The 17,838-nt window shown below is 27.1% G+C and overlaps 2 protein-coding genes across 3 annotated transcripts in view; both read left to right on the top strand.

The window, feature by feature from the left end:
* Nucleotides 1-390: 390 nt before the first annotated feature.
* On the top strand, nucleotides 391-6,449 carry LOC146872082 (fatty acyl-CoA reductase wat-like). Of its 2 annotated transcripts, none has more exons than XM_085664417.1 (9): nucleotides 391-501; nucleotides 4,012-4,343; nucleotides 4,577-4,825; nucleotides 4,919-5,064; nucleotides 5,175-5,284; nucleotides 5,355-5,550; nucleotides 5,652-5,891; nucleotides 5,984-6,241; nucleotides 6,328-6,449. In XM_085664417.1, the coding sequence occupies exons 2-9, from the start codon at nucleotides 4,032-4,034 to the stop codon at nucleotides 6,431-6,433; spliced, it is 1,617 nt and encodes a 538-aa protein (XP_085520543.1). In that variant the 5' UTR covers nucleotides 391-501; nucleotides 4,012-4,031; the 3' UTR covers nucleotides 6,434-6,449. The 2 variants fall into 2 exon arrangements, with proteins under 2 accessions (XP_085520543.1, XP_085520542.1); XM_085664416.1 differs by lacking the exon at nucleotides 391-501 and adding an exon at nucleotides 2,769-2,895.
* A 1,850-nt stretch (nucleotides 6,450-8,299) lies between these two features.
* Nucleotides 8,300-17,838, top strand: part of LOC118450134 (uncharacterized) — a 110,422-nt gene continuing 100,883 nt past the window's right edge. Inside the window, exon 1 of the mRNA XM_085664405.1 lies at nucleotides 8,300-8,505. The gene's annotated coding sequence lies outside the window, so the exon portion shown is untranslated. The remainder of the gene's footprint in view (nucleotides 8,506-17,838) is intronic.

Raw genomic sequence — 17,838 nt, 5'->3', positions numbered from 1 at the left:
AGACGATAAAACCTTCACTTCGAATAAGGAAGTCAAAAATCACCTCGATCAATTTTTTGCCAGCAAAGACCAAAAATTTTATGTGCGTGGAATCATACTATTACCAGAAAGATGGCAAAAGGTATTGGACCAGAATGGCCAATATATAATTTAATAAAATATTTGTTCATTATACGAAAATTGTCTATAATTTTCACAAAAAAAAACGAAATTATTTTCCGAACAACCCATGATATCTGCCATCATCGTAGTATATTTCAAGAATTTGACCAAATCATCAAAAATTAATCTGTGAATGTAGAATCTTTTATCATTTTGATTTCCGTTAGTTTAAGCTTTGAAATGTAAGAGGTTGTAATGTTAACTACTTTACAGTTAAATCGAAGTCTTGAGCAACATCTACACTACGTGAGCACAAGGAAAGAATGCTGTTTCAAATGTTTATGATTTCGATAAAAGTGCATCAATTTTAATTGTGCAAGGTGGAATATATTTTTAAAAGTAAGTAAAATTTATATGGATATTGTTTTTTTAAAAATTATCATTATTTCGCGGAAGTGAAATGGAAGTAAGTACAATAAAAAGGGAAACAGTTTTGTTCAAAATATTCTATATTACAAAACAGTTAGGACTGGGCATAAAATAAATAATCAAGATTGGAAAATATTAAATCGTTTGCTCTCGATAACATGAGTGTATCCATGAACTTGTGTGATCTGTTCTCAAGCCAATATGATTAATTCTACTATAGAATTCTTTTTAAATTTTCATGACAATGGACTTGATTAAAATTTATTTTTTTATATTAAAAATAAATTTTAAATTAAAAATAAATAATTAAGCTTAACACCACTAAATTATCAACAATTTTATTGCCTCTGAATAATAAATAATGTTACTATATCAATTTTCTTTACATTTTGTTTCATGTAGTTAATCGATCTAGCGAATGAAATTGGTTTGTACCTAAATCAAATAACTCGACAAAATTCGCCCACTCATTTTCAATTAAATTTATCACCTAAACTTTATTTACATCAGATAATCCATTTTACTATTGTTCTTCTGTAAATTATTTACCAAAATGTCTGAATGTTTACTTAAGTCGATTTGAAATTTATTGAAGCAGATTATTATTTGCATAACCTCGTGCCGCTTGATCATATTGAACAAAAATAAATGAAGAAGAGTAGGAAGGATTATAAATTCTAAAAAAAAAAAATAATTAATACATCACGACCGAGTCATATGCTTTACGTGTGAATTATAATTCATGTTTTTGCTCGCAAAAATCACTGCGTTGAAAGATGAGTGATCTCTTATTTCAATAATATTCCTATAAAGAATTTATAAAAATTTTAGAGTTATTAATAAAAAATTTTAGAGTCCGTCGTCAATGAAAAATAATCATTTCGATGGAAACATTTACATTCGTATACCTATACCTATTCCTAGAACTAAATATATATCTATATTTATCTCGCGCAGACAATATATTGGCTTGTTTATTTACTTGCACGAAGTAAAGTAACAACTACAGTTTGGAATATATTAAATCTACATATGTATAAGTTGCTAATGAATATTTATGTTTTTCAAAATCAACGTCAAAGGAGACAAAAAAATCAAAACTATCCGGAATAGCGAATATTATATAATTCATAAGAAATATTCGATATTCCATCACAGATGAGAACTTATCCAATTTAACAAGTTCTTCTACGATTCTATTCTTTTAAATTAGTCTTTTTTTTTTAAATTAAGTCTTTTAAATTAATTCTTTTAAATTAATTTTGGAGGTAGTGAGAAGTTTTACGTGAGTTAATGCCGTTATAAATTCGTTATATTCGTTTTCAAGGAATATATTTAATCAGTTTAAGTAATTTTTTCTAAATTTAATATTTCCAGTAATATTTTGTTTAATTATATTTGATACTTCTTGTTTAAATTTTAAACAAAAAATGATTGTAAAAATAATACCAAGAAACAATATTTCCACTATTCATTTATATTGAAATAACAGAACTTTGAGGTATTCAAGTATAGTCTTTTGGAAATTAGACGTAGTATCCAACTATTCGTCTCGCTTTACACATTTGGTCATGAATGTTTTATACGAGAAGCAGTGTATCCGACTTTGGAACACTTTTTCTAAACCATTCTTTTGATTATTCTTCATAAATTCGAAAATATATTTCACTGTAATTTTTTACAACACTTCTATCAAGGCGAATTATTAGATAACTAAATAGAGAATATATGCTAAATATTAATCTTAATGTTACCATTAACAAAAAGATAGACAAAAAAAACCAATTGTAGATTTAAAAATTGAAACTTGACAGACTTCATAAGATCTAATACGTTGAGCACGATATGTACCCGATGAATAAATGGAGTTTTAATGCGAGAATACAAAAAAAAAAAATTATCATAGTTTAATATGCAAAACAAATGCGGATCTATTTCGCGTATATTATTTTTTTATTTATCATTACATCATTATATTTGCATTCTATCTTGTTTTATTATTACCATATGTAAGTTTGAACGATCATACTTAGCTGAATAGAAATGCAAGCAGGTAATGGATAAATTTTTTTTACACCGTTTTGTCGATGAGCAAATGGAATTATTCAGTATACGAATTATATTCGAATATGAGGAAAAATAGCAAGAATGTCGAAGAAGATCAAAAATTGATCAATGAAACGTGGTGGGAGAAAAAGGTTAAATACTTTTGGTTGTTTTCATATTTCAGTGCAAAAGTGAGCTTCGTTAAATTAACACTTACTACTGTCCTAAGGTATAGAAAAATTTCTCTACTCCGAATGTACATAACTTTACTGTAAGCCCGTTTATTTTAATTCTGCAATATGGAAAATAATTCTGAAAGTAAGTAAATTTTATAGAAGTATACACTTAAAAAGAATCAGAATCATAAGGTGTGTTATAAAAATTAAGTAACATTCTTTTACGAAAATTCAAGTAAATAATTACGTGAAAACTTTAAAAAGCTTTGTGAGTTACACGAAATTACGGAAAAAAAGAAATTAAGATATTCGGTTAATACTACAATTCAATCTAGAAGAAATAGCTGCAATTACCATAATTAAAACTATAAATAGAACGCTAAAAATTATTTTTTAATTTTCGAAGTATTCAAAAGTGTAAACACGGAATGTGATCAGCTTTGATTATTCTTTTGTTAGTGGACCGATCAAAAATATTTTTATCTGACATAAACATTGTTGAGACGGAATATGTAATGTAATTATCTACAGTAAATTTCCTGACACTCTTTTTTGTCTGTCTTTATATAGTCCCCTTTAGTTTTATATAGACTAACTTTTAACTTTTTTGCACTTATCTTTTATCAAATATTGAAAAGGTTTCTCCAAGAATCGTAATAAATATTATTTTCCTGTCTCAATGAAGTGAAGATTAAAAAATTTGTCTAGTAGAAAGAATTACGTATCATTTTATTAATGAGGAATATCACACGTTGTTCTGTTTGCGTAGTACGCGAAAAATTATACGTATAGTATAGATTAATGATTTGAAGACTCAATTGATTTTTTTTGTATAACTTGTTCTATGATGTTCATTAATTACACATTATTATAGGGTAGGTTGAACGATACATTTGCAATTGAAATGCTTTTTTTTTACCTTATAGTAGATAAAAAACAATATCATAAAGCAATTAATATTAATATATGTACATGTTTCTTTCTTATATGTTACGTGGTATTTTTCCCTTTCGAATCCAGGACACCAATTATCGATCATTTTCTATCATAACGAAATTGTCTATTTTAAATTATAGATATATATTAGTACGAGTAATAGATGCCATGAATGCCTTTTAATGATAATCAAACGTTCGATTATAATATTTTCAACGGACACTTGAACTTATTTGCATTATCGTTTAGACGATTAAAATAAATAAATAAGATAGAGAAACAGAGAAGATTTCTACATTTATGTTTATGTTTATGTTTTCAGATCAATTTAGAAAAGCAAATATGATAGACGTACTGCCAGAAAGAGGTGAACAAGAAACAGCCCTATCGGAAAGTTCTTTGAGAGATGCTACGGAAATTAAATATGCTCCTGTATATATTCAACCCATCGAGGATAATGACGAACTTACACCCATTCAAAAATTTTACAGTGGTCAAAGTATTTTTATAACTGGTGGAACAGGATTCATAGGAAAGTTATTAATCGAGAAATTGTTAAGAGAATGTCCCGGTATCACTTCCATTTATCTTTTGATACGTACAAAAAAAGGAAAAAGTGTGCATCAACGCATGAAAGAACTAACTGAAAATTCTGTGAGTTATTATATCTATTACAGGGATTAGTAAATTATTATTTCACCTTTGACACAACTTTGAAATTATCTCTTTCTATTAAATAATATAATTGGTATATAAAATAAAGAAATTTGAGAGACAAAGTAGTAGTCTATCATAACCAGTGGAAAAAATCGCAAAAAGTCGTTTTCCTGTCATTTATCATAACGAACGTGAGAGAGAAAATATTTACAACTCTATCAATTTTCCAGTTATTTTCCACTTTGAGAGAGAAACAACCAACTTTCCAGAATCGTATAGTACCAATCAAGGGCGATTGTACCTTGCCGAATCTCGATATCTCAATGGTCGATAGAGCTACGTTAATACGCGAGGACTCAATTATTTTTCATGTCGCCGCAACCGTTAAGTTCAACGAGAAAATGAAATTGGCGACAGAAATCAACATTCGAAGTGTAAAGGATATAATAAATTTGTCCAAAGAAATGTCAAAACTGAAGGTGCCACCTTTGTCCTCTGTCCTACGTATTAATATCAATCAGGGTCTTTCAAAATCTGACTTTAACGAATCTTTGTTATCCTTAAAATTTCAGAGTGTTGTGCATATATCTACGGCTTACACCAATTGTTTTCATATTCCACTTGAGGAGAAATTTTATGACCTACCGATAGATCCCGATAAGTTAATAAATTTAGTGAACTGTTTAAATGAAAAATTGCTCGACGATATTACCCCACAGTACGTTTATACCTCGGAATATCGATTGCTTAGTTTTATATTTATTTATAAAAAATATAAAATGAATAGATAGTGCACTTAATTACACTCACACAATTGTTTGATTGTAGATTACTCGGAATATGGCCAAATACTTATGTTTATACGAAAACAGCCGCAGAGAATTTTATAAAAAAACATGCTGACTCTATACCGATTGGAATATTTCGTCCAGGAATTGGTTGGTAGTAATATAATCCTTACAGAATAAAACAATAAAGGGTGTATGATAATCAATTTAATATTTCTAGTGATATCCACTTATCGAGAACCCATTCAAGGATGGATGGACAACGTGTACGGACCAACAGGAATCGTAAAAAGTGTTTTTATGGATTTAATGCGAATTCTCCATTGCGATGGATCGATAACTGTGGACTTGGTACCTGGAGATTTGACCACCAATGGAATAATTGCTAGCGCATGGGAGATTGCAAATAATCGAAAGTAACGACAAATATTCGAAACAATATTATTAGGATCAAATTAAATAATGATATTAGAAAATATTGAATTAATTCGTCTGTATGAATACATAATCTTTTTAGATCCAATGAAGATATTCCCATTTACAATTACGTATCAAAGGACAATCCATTGATTTACGGCAGATTTATAGAAATGATAGTTTCGTATGGAGAATTGATACCGTCTGAAAAAGCAATTTGGTGTCCCATCTTTGAAATAACAAAATATCGGTCGATCTATTTTTTCTACATATATTTTGTACATTTACTACCAGCTCTTATAATCGATACAATCTCTTTGTGCAGGGGTAAAAATCTAAGGTAAATTTCTCTTATCATATTTTCTGAAGGGAGCATATTAGAACGATAAAGAAGCGAAAAATTTCATCTGGCGATAATCCTTTTTGTTCAAGGTTACTCAGAATGTATAATAAAATTCACGAAATGTCAGATCTACTTAGTTATTTTTGTATAAACGAAAAAAAATTTACGAATGAAAGATGGAACGAATTGTTGAGGAAGTTGACGCCCGAAGATCGTGAATTATTCTTTTGTGATATGAAGGATCTCGTTTGGAATACTTATTTTGAAACATACTTCTCAGGTATAAGAAAATATATCTTAAAGGATCCTATTGAGACACTTCCACAAGCTCGTATAAAACGGCGAAGGTATCTTTTTTATTGCATTTTTACTTCATTATCCCTCTGTTATTGGCAGTCACTTTCAAATAATATTGATTTTTCAAATTTTCAAGGTTTTATTTGATGCATCAAACGTTGAAACTTCTTATCGCCTGTGTTCTATTTATCATCACATGTGCTGTGATTTCCTGGCTGCTTGTAACGTTTGGATCTCCGTAAAAGAAGCAAAAGAATGAAGAATAAAAATAATCATAATTTAGACTATCGCCTATGTACGAATCAATAATTTCTTGAATAAAATATATCAAAGTTAAACGGTTTTTATTCGTGATATCTCGGACAGATATTTGGGTTGGAACTTTCTCCTTATATACTACGCTATTTATTGCATATAATATATACTTATTTTTTTATATTTAATTTTTATTAAATGTTAAATTGTGGCCAATGCTTAGCCATGAGTTTCATTCCTAAACTTCTTTGAAAAAATGTATCACTTTTACTGGATTTTCTCTTTCTTAGTAAAAATTAAGATAAAACGAATAAGACAATAATTCAAAATCCGTTCGATAAATACGTAATTCGGAATCATAACTACTGAGAATTGTTGCCGAAATACTTATTAATTCCTTTTCATTTTTACTGGTAAATTCATTATTTTGGATTTTTTTGTGAAGTGCATTCATCATACTGATCTCAAATCCCATAAATTTAACCAAAACGTCAAAAATTAATTTCTAAATGTAAAGTTTTTGAACGTTATGAGTTCCGTACACTGTTAATTTAAGCCTTCTATGGTTGAAGGGAAAGGCTACCTATTTCTACTAAACTTTATAGTTCAATGCAACAGTGAGTACATTCGATAACAACATCTGTACGTGACATGAGCATAAGTAAATAATGCTTGTTTCAAACATTTATAATTGTGATGAAAGTGCGTCAATTTATTTATGCAAAACGAGAAATACTTCCGGAAATAACTAAAATATATATTAATTTTATTCCCGTGCCATATTTCTCACATAATAAAAACATTTATGAACGGTCTTTTTCAATCGAGATGCTTAGCTGGATATCTCATATAATTTTAAAAAATCTATAGCTAAATATTGAAAGATACAAATACACAAATGTATACCAATATAATAAAAATATTGTCTCCTGATATCATGTTTATAATTATTAGTCGTTTAAAAAAGAAATGATACGATCACAAGAAAACGTTCTTATGCCAAATAAATAAAAGTATTTATAAATAAAAATAAATTGAAAGAAGTCGAAATGGATTTCTAACAGATGTAAGGATAAATGTTGGATTGAATTGGTTTAAAGAAAATCAATGATTTTTCTTTACCAAAGTAGGAAACGATTTCCTTTATCCTGGAGTTTATATTGATATCTAATAGTTACATTTTTATATAAAGATGTATGAACAAGATTAATAGAAAAATAGAGACCAAATAAAAACAAAAATTATTCTAAAAAATGCGTGTTAAATAGGATCAGCGAAAAGTATATGTGCATCGACAGAAATAGATTAAAAAATTGTTAGAATGATATGAAATCAATTAATGCGACATAATTGCATTGCCTGATGATACGAATATGTAAATGCAAAAATATAATAAGAATGAATGATGTAATATTTGAGTTTATCAAGAATTCAGAAAAACACGAACAGAAATAAGACGTTTTAAAGTTAATAAACGTAAAGAATAAGATGCTATGGAGAATTTGAAAACATTAGTTATTGTAGTTAATTGTAGCACTATACCTTATATCTAAAAAGTATTTCAAACAAAATCATTTTCCGAATAGTGTTTTATTTTTCACAAAATCTACCCTATTTCTCGGAATTCTTCTTCAGGCACGCTCTCGGCATCATTATCGAGCTTAGTATATCGTTCAGCGATTCTATTTTGAAACATGGCTGATACCATAGTGTCGATAAATAAGGAAGCAATATTTCGAGGTAACTTATGGTTTGATAGTAAAAACTACAAACTCGAACGTCGCCAAAATAAGCTTACACATTACTACCGCAAGATGTCGCCTAAGTTATTGTTTTGATTCTTCCACTCTTCTACTAACCAAAATAAAAGTTTTTTAACTAAGATGTACGTTCAACGTAATATAAGTTCTGGTTGTAAAGAAAACCATTGTTATCAATTAATTAGTAAAGTTGCTGACGTAAAATATTATTAAAATTAGAATCATTAAATGCAGTTTTGAAATATTATATTAAAATGAAGAACAGATCAACACGTCATAAATGGAAAGATATATTTCAGGTTATATTATATTATTAATAATGTAATAATTTTTGATAAAATTACATATTATTTAATAATATTCCCTATTGCTATAATTTAAATCGTTCTTTTGAAAAAGTACATGACACAAGTATTTTCTTTGTGTAGCTTGCAAAAGGGAAGAAACGACGAGGAAGTGGAAATGTATTTTTATGAAGCGACACAAAAATGGAATCTCATGAAATTAACATATGACTATTGTAGTTCTAAAATATAAATGAGAAAAATTATTAGAATTTAGTAATCGCTCGATAAGGAACAATACATCATCGAACGTTCCTAAAATATATATAGTTAAAAATTAAATGAGAGTAAGTATTACATTTTCTTTTTAGAAGAAATTGCAAGATAATAAATATTAACTTTAAAAAGCTTTAAAAAGTTAATGTCTGAAGATGTGATAGACTATACCGATTTTATTTGTAAAACAGACATTATAACTTTATTCCAATAAAAAAATGAATTCGTAAATCAAAATTTTATTTATACCAATTAAAAAGAAATATTCAATTTCAGCAACAAATTATCCAGGAAAACTCGGAATTATCTACAAATGACAATAAGCTTATCTCTAAAAACAGTGAAAAAGAAAACGAAAATGGTAATGACGATAATGAAAACGTGATGATGAAAATAATACTTTAGTTGAGCAAGACAAAGAAGAAAGAATGGAATGATATGAAATTAAATAATAAAAATATTTTATATATTTAGAAGATAAAGATGAAACGACAGATGCACATTTGTTTGTCATACGAAAACATATTGAATTTTCGTATATTTATTAATATGTTATTTTCATGATATAGACCAAACTATAATTCGGTAGATATGCAACATTGGAGAATTATGGTTATGCTAATCTGATTGATACTTTCAAGATTTTAACTTGGATTGTAATCGAGCGACTACAAATAGATTTTCATTCATAAAATTCATAATATTAATGAATATATTTGTCAAAAATTTAATTTTCTTCGCATAGATCTCGAAGTAAGTTAAAAGTCATATTGTTTACTCAGATAACGATTATTGATTATATAAAAAGAGTTATACTTTACCTCTTGCTTCACTGATGAAATGATTAAGAAAAACTGTAGCTATAGAAATAATTGAGGCACTTAATTTGTTCTCAGTGGTATCATTCCATTTAATATTAATTAGGATCTCTATTCTAAGTACACAAATTTATTATGTTCAGAGAAATACAATATTCAAATGGGCCACTGATATAATGGGTACTATATAAATGCGAAGATTAAATGAAATACTTTTTAACGTAAAGTCTCTTTTTTTTTAAAGGAAACGTCCACGATTATAGAATCATCTACTTTTGGAAAAATTGACAAAGGAGGTAACTTCTGTGACAAAGAAATAAATGCGTAAGGAAGAAAATACGAAATTCTATAGTATGAGACAACAAAACTGCAACAAGAAAAGATATATAAGTTGCAGATAATGTATCGTAATTAGTTCTGCTACAAAGTATGTCAACCATATATATGGTTCTTTTTATTTTTAATATGATTACCAACATTTATATTTCTTTATACATTTCATGAATTTGTAATTGTAGTTTGTGGGAGAATTGAAATTAGGAATAGAGGAAGAAACCTAAAATTATGCAACAAAGGAAGAAAGTAAACAAGAAAAAAAACGTGAGTAGTGAAATGTCTATAAGAAAGAGAATGTCAAAAGAAAGATCGAATTTGAAATTCTCCAATTATGCGTTTTATGTATATATGTATATATCATTACTTTTTAATTTAATGATATAGCACTGTCGGTATTAAAATCAATAATATCACTTATTAAAAGACTTTAAAAAATTAATATACTTAAAACTATTAAATACAATTTTATATAATAATATTTCTGTTGTAGGCTTAGTAAACATCTTCAGTTATATGCACCTGCACCTCTGCTGACACGCTTTTCCAAATTATAATAAATACATGGTACTGATGTAATATTGCCGCATCTTGATATATCTCACACTTTTCCTCTGTGTATCCACTGCTCAATTTCTTATTTTAAAGGAATAGTATTTTATCGCTGAAGAAGAAGAAGAAGGAAAAGCAGTCAGTTTTAATTCAGTTGTCAGCAATCTTAATTAGAGAATGTCTGAAATGAATCTTTCTAATCGGTTCATAACCCTGTAAATCTATTAATATATACATATTTGTGTCATATTTAATCAGTTTTTACTCCTTAAATTATATTAATTTCTAACGATTGACCTACACTATTTCTTACAAATATGTAGGAAGAGAAATAAACTTTGAGAATATTGGATTGTCAGAAAAAAAGTGTAAATAATTTTTTATTTCAAACCTACAGGTAATATCTTTTATTTTATAGTATTTCATACTAATTACATTCGAATTGTATTTTTTCTGTGCATATATATTTCGATGTAAGTTATTTCAAAAGTATTTCAATAAATATTAATATATTACTTTATTTTCTCGTACACTTGTTTATTAAGTTCTTTGAAATATTTTTAATTTTGTATCTGAATATAGAAAAAATAGCGGTTTTGTCATTTGTAAATAGTTAGGTAAAATTTTACAAAATATATATATATATTATAAAGTCAGTCATAAGTAATGAAATATATTAAAATTATAAATCATTTTGTATTAAATTAAAATTTATATTTTATGGTTGATCGAATAAAATGCAAAATTAGGTAGGAATTGAGAGTCACTGTTACGTTTCTCACAAGTGCTCAGATGGTCTGCCAGTCCTATATAACAAACTTCCAAGATTGAAATTACCAAAGTTTCTTCGTGTGTCACTTCGAAGCCACTAGCAGTGTTCGGTCAGTAAATATTTTTCAACTTGCTCTGAGGAAAGTCCGTTGACCTTCGACCAGAGTGTGGCGCCGTAACTTAGCTGTTTTATATAAGCCTTTTTCTTCGTCGTTTTTCTCGATTATAGAATAGAAAGCATTTGGCTGATCTTTTCGAGATTGGGCGAGAGTGTATTGGTCAAAGCAAAGTTTTTGATGTGTTCGAGACGCGGATTTCTATTCATCTTGTTTGGATGAATCTTTCGTATCTAACTGAAGGGCTTCAGCGAGGAAAGTTCTTCTTTTGCAATTATTTCCTTCTCCTTTTCGTGTTTTTTTATTTTTATAAATGGATTCTTAAATGCATTAAATAAAAACTGTTTAATTAATTTAATAAATTAACTTAATGATTGTTAGCTCGATGTTGAATAGAAAATATTTTGTAATACCTAACTGCAATAGATATTATTTAAAATTTCTTAGAATATTTTATTAAAAATGACAGATAATTTGCACATATTTTAATTTATATTTAAGTTAATTAATTTATTTAATTTTACTGTCAAATTTGATTTCATATAAAAATGAAACTTTACATTTCAATTAATTGATATAAATGTAATTTATATAAATGTAATTTGTATAAAATCTTAATAATACTATATATTTTGACTCGAATTAGTTTTATAAAAATAAAATTTAATTTAATTTAATATTAATTAAATATCAAAAATAGCATACATAAATTAAAATTTTGTTAATTTCATCTTATTGTAGATTATTAATTACTATACTGATTCCCCCAACAAAAAAGGACACCTCCAAATCTTTTAAATTTAATAATTTATCATTTAATCTCTTATTATAATAGAGTATATAATCCTAATTTCAATATTGTATAGGGAGAAGCCTACTTTCAGGGGCAATGTGTAATATTTGTATTGGCTTTATGTAGAAAAAATATCTCAATATTATTTGTATTAATATTATTACAATATAGGAATCATAACCTATATTTAAAAAACAATAAATATTTCGGATACGAAGCAACAATTAAGATTTTGTTTCGATAAAATTACGAACTTTTATATACATTAATTAAATATATAAAAGGGTTAAACTTTGAAATTCTTCGTATTTATTACTTTCGAACCTACGTGATTATACTGAACTTGACGAATGGAATCTTCATAAAAGTCAGGAAATTGCTGAACATTCTATTAATTGTAAATAACACTCTAGAAGTTACTAAAGAATTGTTAATATTGTTGAATGGCAATAATCTTTTAACATTAATACTAAACGATTTGCAAAATTATCACATACGCAGTTGTAACATTTCAGCTTTACATATTAAAAAAGCTTAACAATTAATCGTCTGAAAAAATATATCATTTTTGTTTTTAAAAATAATTAACATAAATTTCAATCTAATCGTTTCATAGTATTACAATTAATTCAGAAAAGATATAAATTCATAACAAATAATATTGAATAACCGGAATAATAAAAATACATATATCATAAAATTCATTCATTTATAAAAATAACAAGCAGCAAAAATATATTTACATCAAGATAAGAAAATTATAATCGGAAAAAAAAAGTAGTATCGCCATTCAAAAAAATATTCTACTTTATCTAAAATCTATTATTTACTCCTTTTGAAATAATTATATTCAGTTTTCTTTCTTCTTGTAAATTCTTAATTCGAATATCAGTAAACGGTAGAAAAATTCTATTAAAATCGATATTGAATCTTCTATAGAGCGTTTGATTTTTTTCGAAGTATGTTTCGCAGATTTTTTTTCTATATTCTTTTTTCTATAATTTCAGCTGCTCTCGATAAGCATTAGATCTACAAAATTGTCTACTACTTTAGAAATAGGCATAAATTTTCAGAATTCTGGTTGCTTCTTTATCAGCATGGAAAATAAGTGGAAAGCAGGCATTGTTAAATTTATAAATCTTTCCTTACGTACATGCGTCTTTTCTTCCGTATTACTTGATTTTTAAACTCGTGATTATTCATTTTCCATTTCTAATTTATAAAAATAAATTACAAGTGAAAACTTATATGCAGTTTCTATTGTGTCTTAAAGGTAATTATAAACATCGACGTGTTTCTAAATCAATTCTCCCGCCAGCGAATGAGGGTTGTATCCTAACGTATTAGAAATCAGGACATTTTTTATTAAATATTTTTATCCTGTGAAATTATTCCCTATTATGTTCAGATTATAAGTAATGGGAGATACAGAAAATCGAAGTCTTATGAATCGAGAACAATTACGGTGGAATCAGTGAGAAAAAAGAAAGTGTAATTCAAGAAATCTGATACAGTGCCTAAAATAACTTTAATGCATGTATCCAATAATAAACGCTGAGAAAAAAAATATATATTTATTTGGCTTATGAAAAGAAAATTAATAAACCTTTGAAATGTAGCCTTATCATACTCAATTGCTTAAATATTTTTATTTTTAAATATGCCTACGTTCTTTTGCATAATCAAAGTCTGTTTTATTTATTCATAAATAATGCATTTCTATTAGGCAGTTTTTATAATTCGAGTCCGCTTATTTATTCTTATGTCATGAGTATGAGCAAAAAATTCGATACGCAATGACACAACTTTTATTTGAAGATTTTTTAGAGAATCATAAATGTAAAAATAAATATTTTATCGAATAGCATGTAAAAGAACATTACTATTAAAATATTAAACTTCTATTGATAATTTGTACGTTCAATTTCGTTTAATTTGATTTAATTTTGTTATAAAACATATGCCAAATTTGTAATTATTATTTGATCCACGTAAAATTATTACATAAAACAAATCTGTAAATATGTTATTTAGTTTTACGTGAGTTAATACCGTAAATTCGTTATATTCGTTTTCAAGAAATATATTTAATCAGTTTAAGTAATTCTTACTAAATTTAATATTTCCAGTAATATTTTGTTCAATTATATTTGATACTTTTTGTTTAAATTTTAGACAAAAAATGATTGTAAAAATTATATCAAGAAACAATATTTCCAATATTCATACATATTGAAATAACAGAACATTGAGGTATTCAAGTATAGACTTTTGGAAATTAGACGTAGTATCCAACTATTCGCCTCGCTTTACACATTTCATGAATGTTTTAATATACGAGTAGCCATGTATCCTGCTTTGGAACACTTTTTCTATTCTTTTGATCATTCTTCATAAATTCGAAAATGTATTCCATTGTAATTTTTTACAACACTTCCATTAAGGCAAATTATTAGATAACTAAATAGAGAACATATGCCGTCTAAATATTAATTTTAATGTTAACATTAACAAAAAGATAGACAAACAAACCAATTGAAGATTTAAAAATTGAAAACTTGACAAATTTCATATGATCTAATACTTTGTCCACGATAGGTACACGTTGAATAATTGCAGTTTTAATGCGTGAATACAAAAAAAAAATTATCATAGTTTAATATACAAAACAAATAGGGATCTATTTCGCTTATATTATTTTTTTATTTATCATTACATCATTATATTTGAATTCTACCTTGTTTTATTATTACCATATGTTGGTTTGAATGATCATCCTTACTTAGCTGAAAAGAAATGCAAGCATATATTGGATGAATTTTTCTTCCATCGTTTTGTAGATGAGCAAATGGAATTATTCAGGATACGAATTATATTCGAATATAAGGAAAAATAGCAAGAGTGTCGAAAAAGATCAAAAATTGATCAATGAAATGTGGTAGGAGAAAAAGGTTAAATACTTTTGGTCGTTTTTATATTTCAGTGCAAAAGTGAGATTCGTTCAATCAACACCTACTACTGTCCTAAGGAATAGAAAAAAATTTCTACTCCGAATGTTCATAACTTTACTGTAAACCCGTCTATTTTAATTCTGCCATATGGAAAATAATTCTGACAGTAAGTAAATTTTATTAAGTATACACTTAAAAAGAATATGTTGTATGTGTTTTATTTATCATCACATGGGTTATCATCTCCAGACTTCTTGTAACGTTTGGATCTCCGTAAAAGAAGAAAAGATAAGCAAGAGAATGAAGGATAAAAATAATTATAATTTAGCCTATGTCAATAATTTCTTGAATAAAATAAATCAAAATTAAACGGTTTTTATTCGTGAAATCTCGAACAGAAATTTGGGTTAGAATTTTCTCCTTATATACTACGCTATTTATTGCATATAATATATACTTATTTTTTTATATTTAATTTTTATTATGGCCGAATATTTAACTACAAGTTTCATTCCCAAACTTCACTGAAACCATGTATTTTTCTGCATTTTCTCTTTCTTAGTAAAAATTAAAGTAAAATGAATAAGACAATAATTTAAAGTTCGTTCGATAAATACGTATTTCGGAATCATAACTGGTGAGATTTGTTGCCGAAATACTTATTAATTCCGTATCATTTTTACTGGTAAATTCATTACTTTTTTGTGAAATGTATTCGCCATACTGATCTCAAATCCCAAAAATTTAATCGAAACGTTGAAAATTAATTTCTAAATGTATAGTTTTTGATGGTTATATATTGCGTACACTGACAGTTTAAGCCTTCCGTGATTGCGGGGAAAATGCTACCTACTTCTACTAAACTTTATAGTTCGGTGCTACAATGAGTACATTCGATAACAATATCTGTATGAGACATGAGCATAAGGGAAGAATGTTTGTTTCAAACGTTTATAATTGCGATGAAAGTACATCAATTTTAATTATGCAGAATGGAAACTACTTCTACAAATAAGTAAAATATATATAGATTTACATATAATAATATCATAATTGTATAATATGTTATACAAATTTAATTGGTATACATTGTAAAAAGTAGAAAAAAATGCGATTAACTTCTCTTCAGAATTTTTACATAAGCTTTTCTTCAACGCTTATATTACATGAGCTTTCTTTTATCTTATGATCTATCATAGTATTTTTCAAAATGAAAATTCGAAATGTCCGATTGCTCACTTAAGTCGACTTGTAATTTATCGATCAGGATTATAATTTGCATACTCTCATGTTTCGTCATATTATTAAACAACGATAAATCAAGATGAGGAGGAAAGATTGTAAGTCATTTATTTCCCTTTCGAATTATAATTCATATCTTTTGCCCTAAAACGCATTCTGCATTGTTAACTAACTGACCTCTTTCTTGAGTAAAATTCCCATATGCCCGTTTTCATAGTCGATTGATAGTGGAAAATATTCATTCCGAAGCATTTTTTTTTTTGATAATCATCAATACTCAAAGATTAATTTATTATAATATACACAAGATTACTATGAATCAGGTTATACGATATATTAGCAAGAACTTGTTGAATATCATTTTCTTAATGAAATATATTTATTTAATTGGACCTTGAGAGAATGGAGATAGTAAAGACGAAATAAGAATTTATAGTGCCTCTGTTTTGTTCGAGTTCCGTAATTTGAAATGTAAAAATGGGCTCTACATTGCAAGCTAAATGGTTTCTTGTCTAAATGATATTTCTATGTCTTGCCGTAGTTTGTCAACGATAAATATTCATTCTAAAACCGATACTTATATACCGTAGGATAATGAGCTTCAGCCAAAAAAAACAATCATTTATTTAAAAAAAAAGATATAAATAGATCCTCTATTCTCTTCGATACTCGATGAAACTTAACTATTTTGTTCTGATTTGCTCTGTTCTTTTATACTTTTCAGTGTATATTACTCTATTTTCTATTTTGATCTATTCTGTACTATTCTAATCTCTCCGCACAATGCCTAATTCCTTATACTAATTACCGTTTCTTTCTTTCGCTTGCTCGTTATTGTTTCCTTCCCATTATCGTATATTTTTAGGATACGGATCTACGAACTATGTGTTTAAACAAAGTCCTAAATGTCACTTAATCTTCACACGTCACTTAACTCCATCGCTCATATACTCTCGCTTATATATCGTTTGTATCACTAATATCTACATGTCTATTTTATACCATATCTATATCAGCTCTACATCTCTATCTTACTAACATCATTCCCAGCACCTTTTCGATTACTCATACATATATACATGAATATTTTCCTAATTCTACAATACCTACAACTATATTTATTGTATACATTTATATCACAAAGTTACATAAACTTGTTTTTCTACTCGTACGAATTTTATCAACAACTGCAACTTAAAAATGCGAAGTCTACATATGTACAGCTTACGAATGAACATGAATATTTTGCAGTTTTAAGAGTAAAGAGAAAAATAAAAACAAAAAGATGTGGAAGAGCAAATGTTACATACAAAATTGGGGAGCAATATTCGATAGAGATGAAAATTTATCAAATTTAATAGGTTTTAATTTCTTCTTCCATACATTTAAAAGAAAAAAAACTATAGGTAATATTTACTATAGGTAATTTCAGTTATGATTTTCAAAATCATTACAATCTGCAACGAGAAAGTGGTTATTATATACGAGTGAGAGAG

This window comes from Vespa mandarinia, unplaced genomic scaffold (assembly GCF_050613455.1).
Source record: "Vespa mandarinia isolate Hongniang unplaced genomic scaffold, ASM5061345v1 scaffold_57, whole genome shotgun sequence".
NCBI classification, from domain to species: Eukaryota; Metazoa; Arthropoda; class Insecta; order Hymenoptera; family Vespidae; genus Vespa; species Vespa mandarinia.
This window is presented reverse-complemented; position numbering and strand designations above follow the sequence as displayed.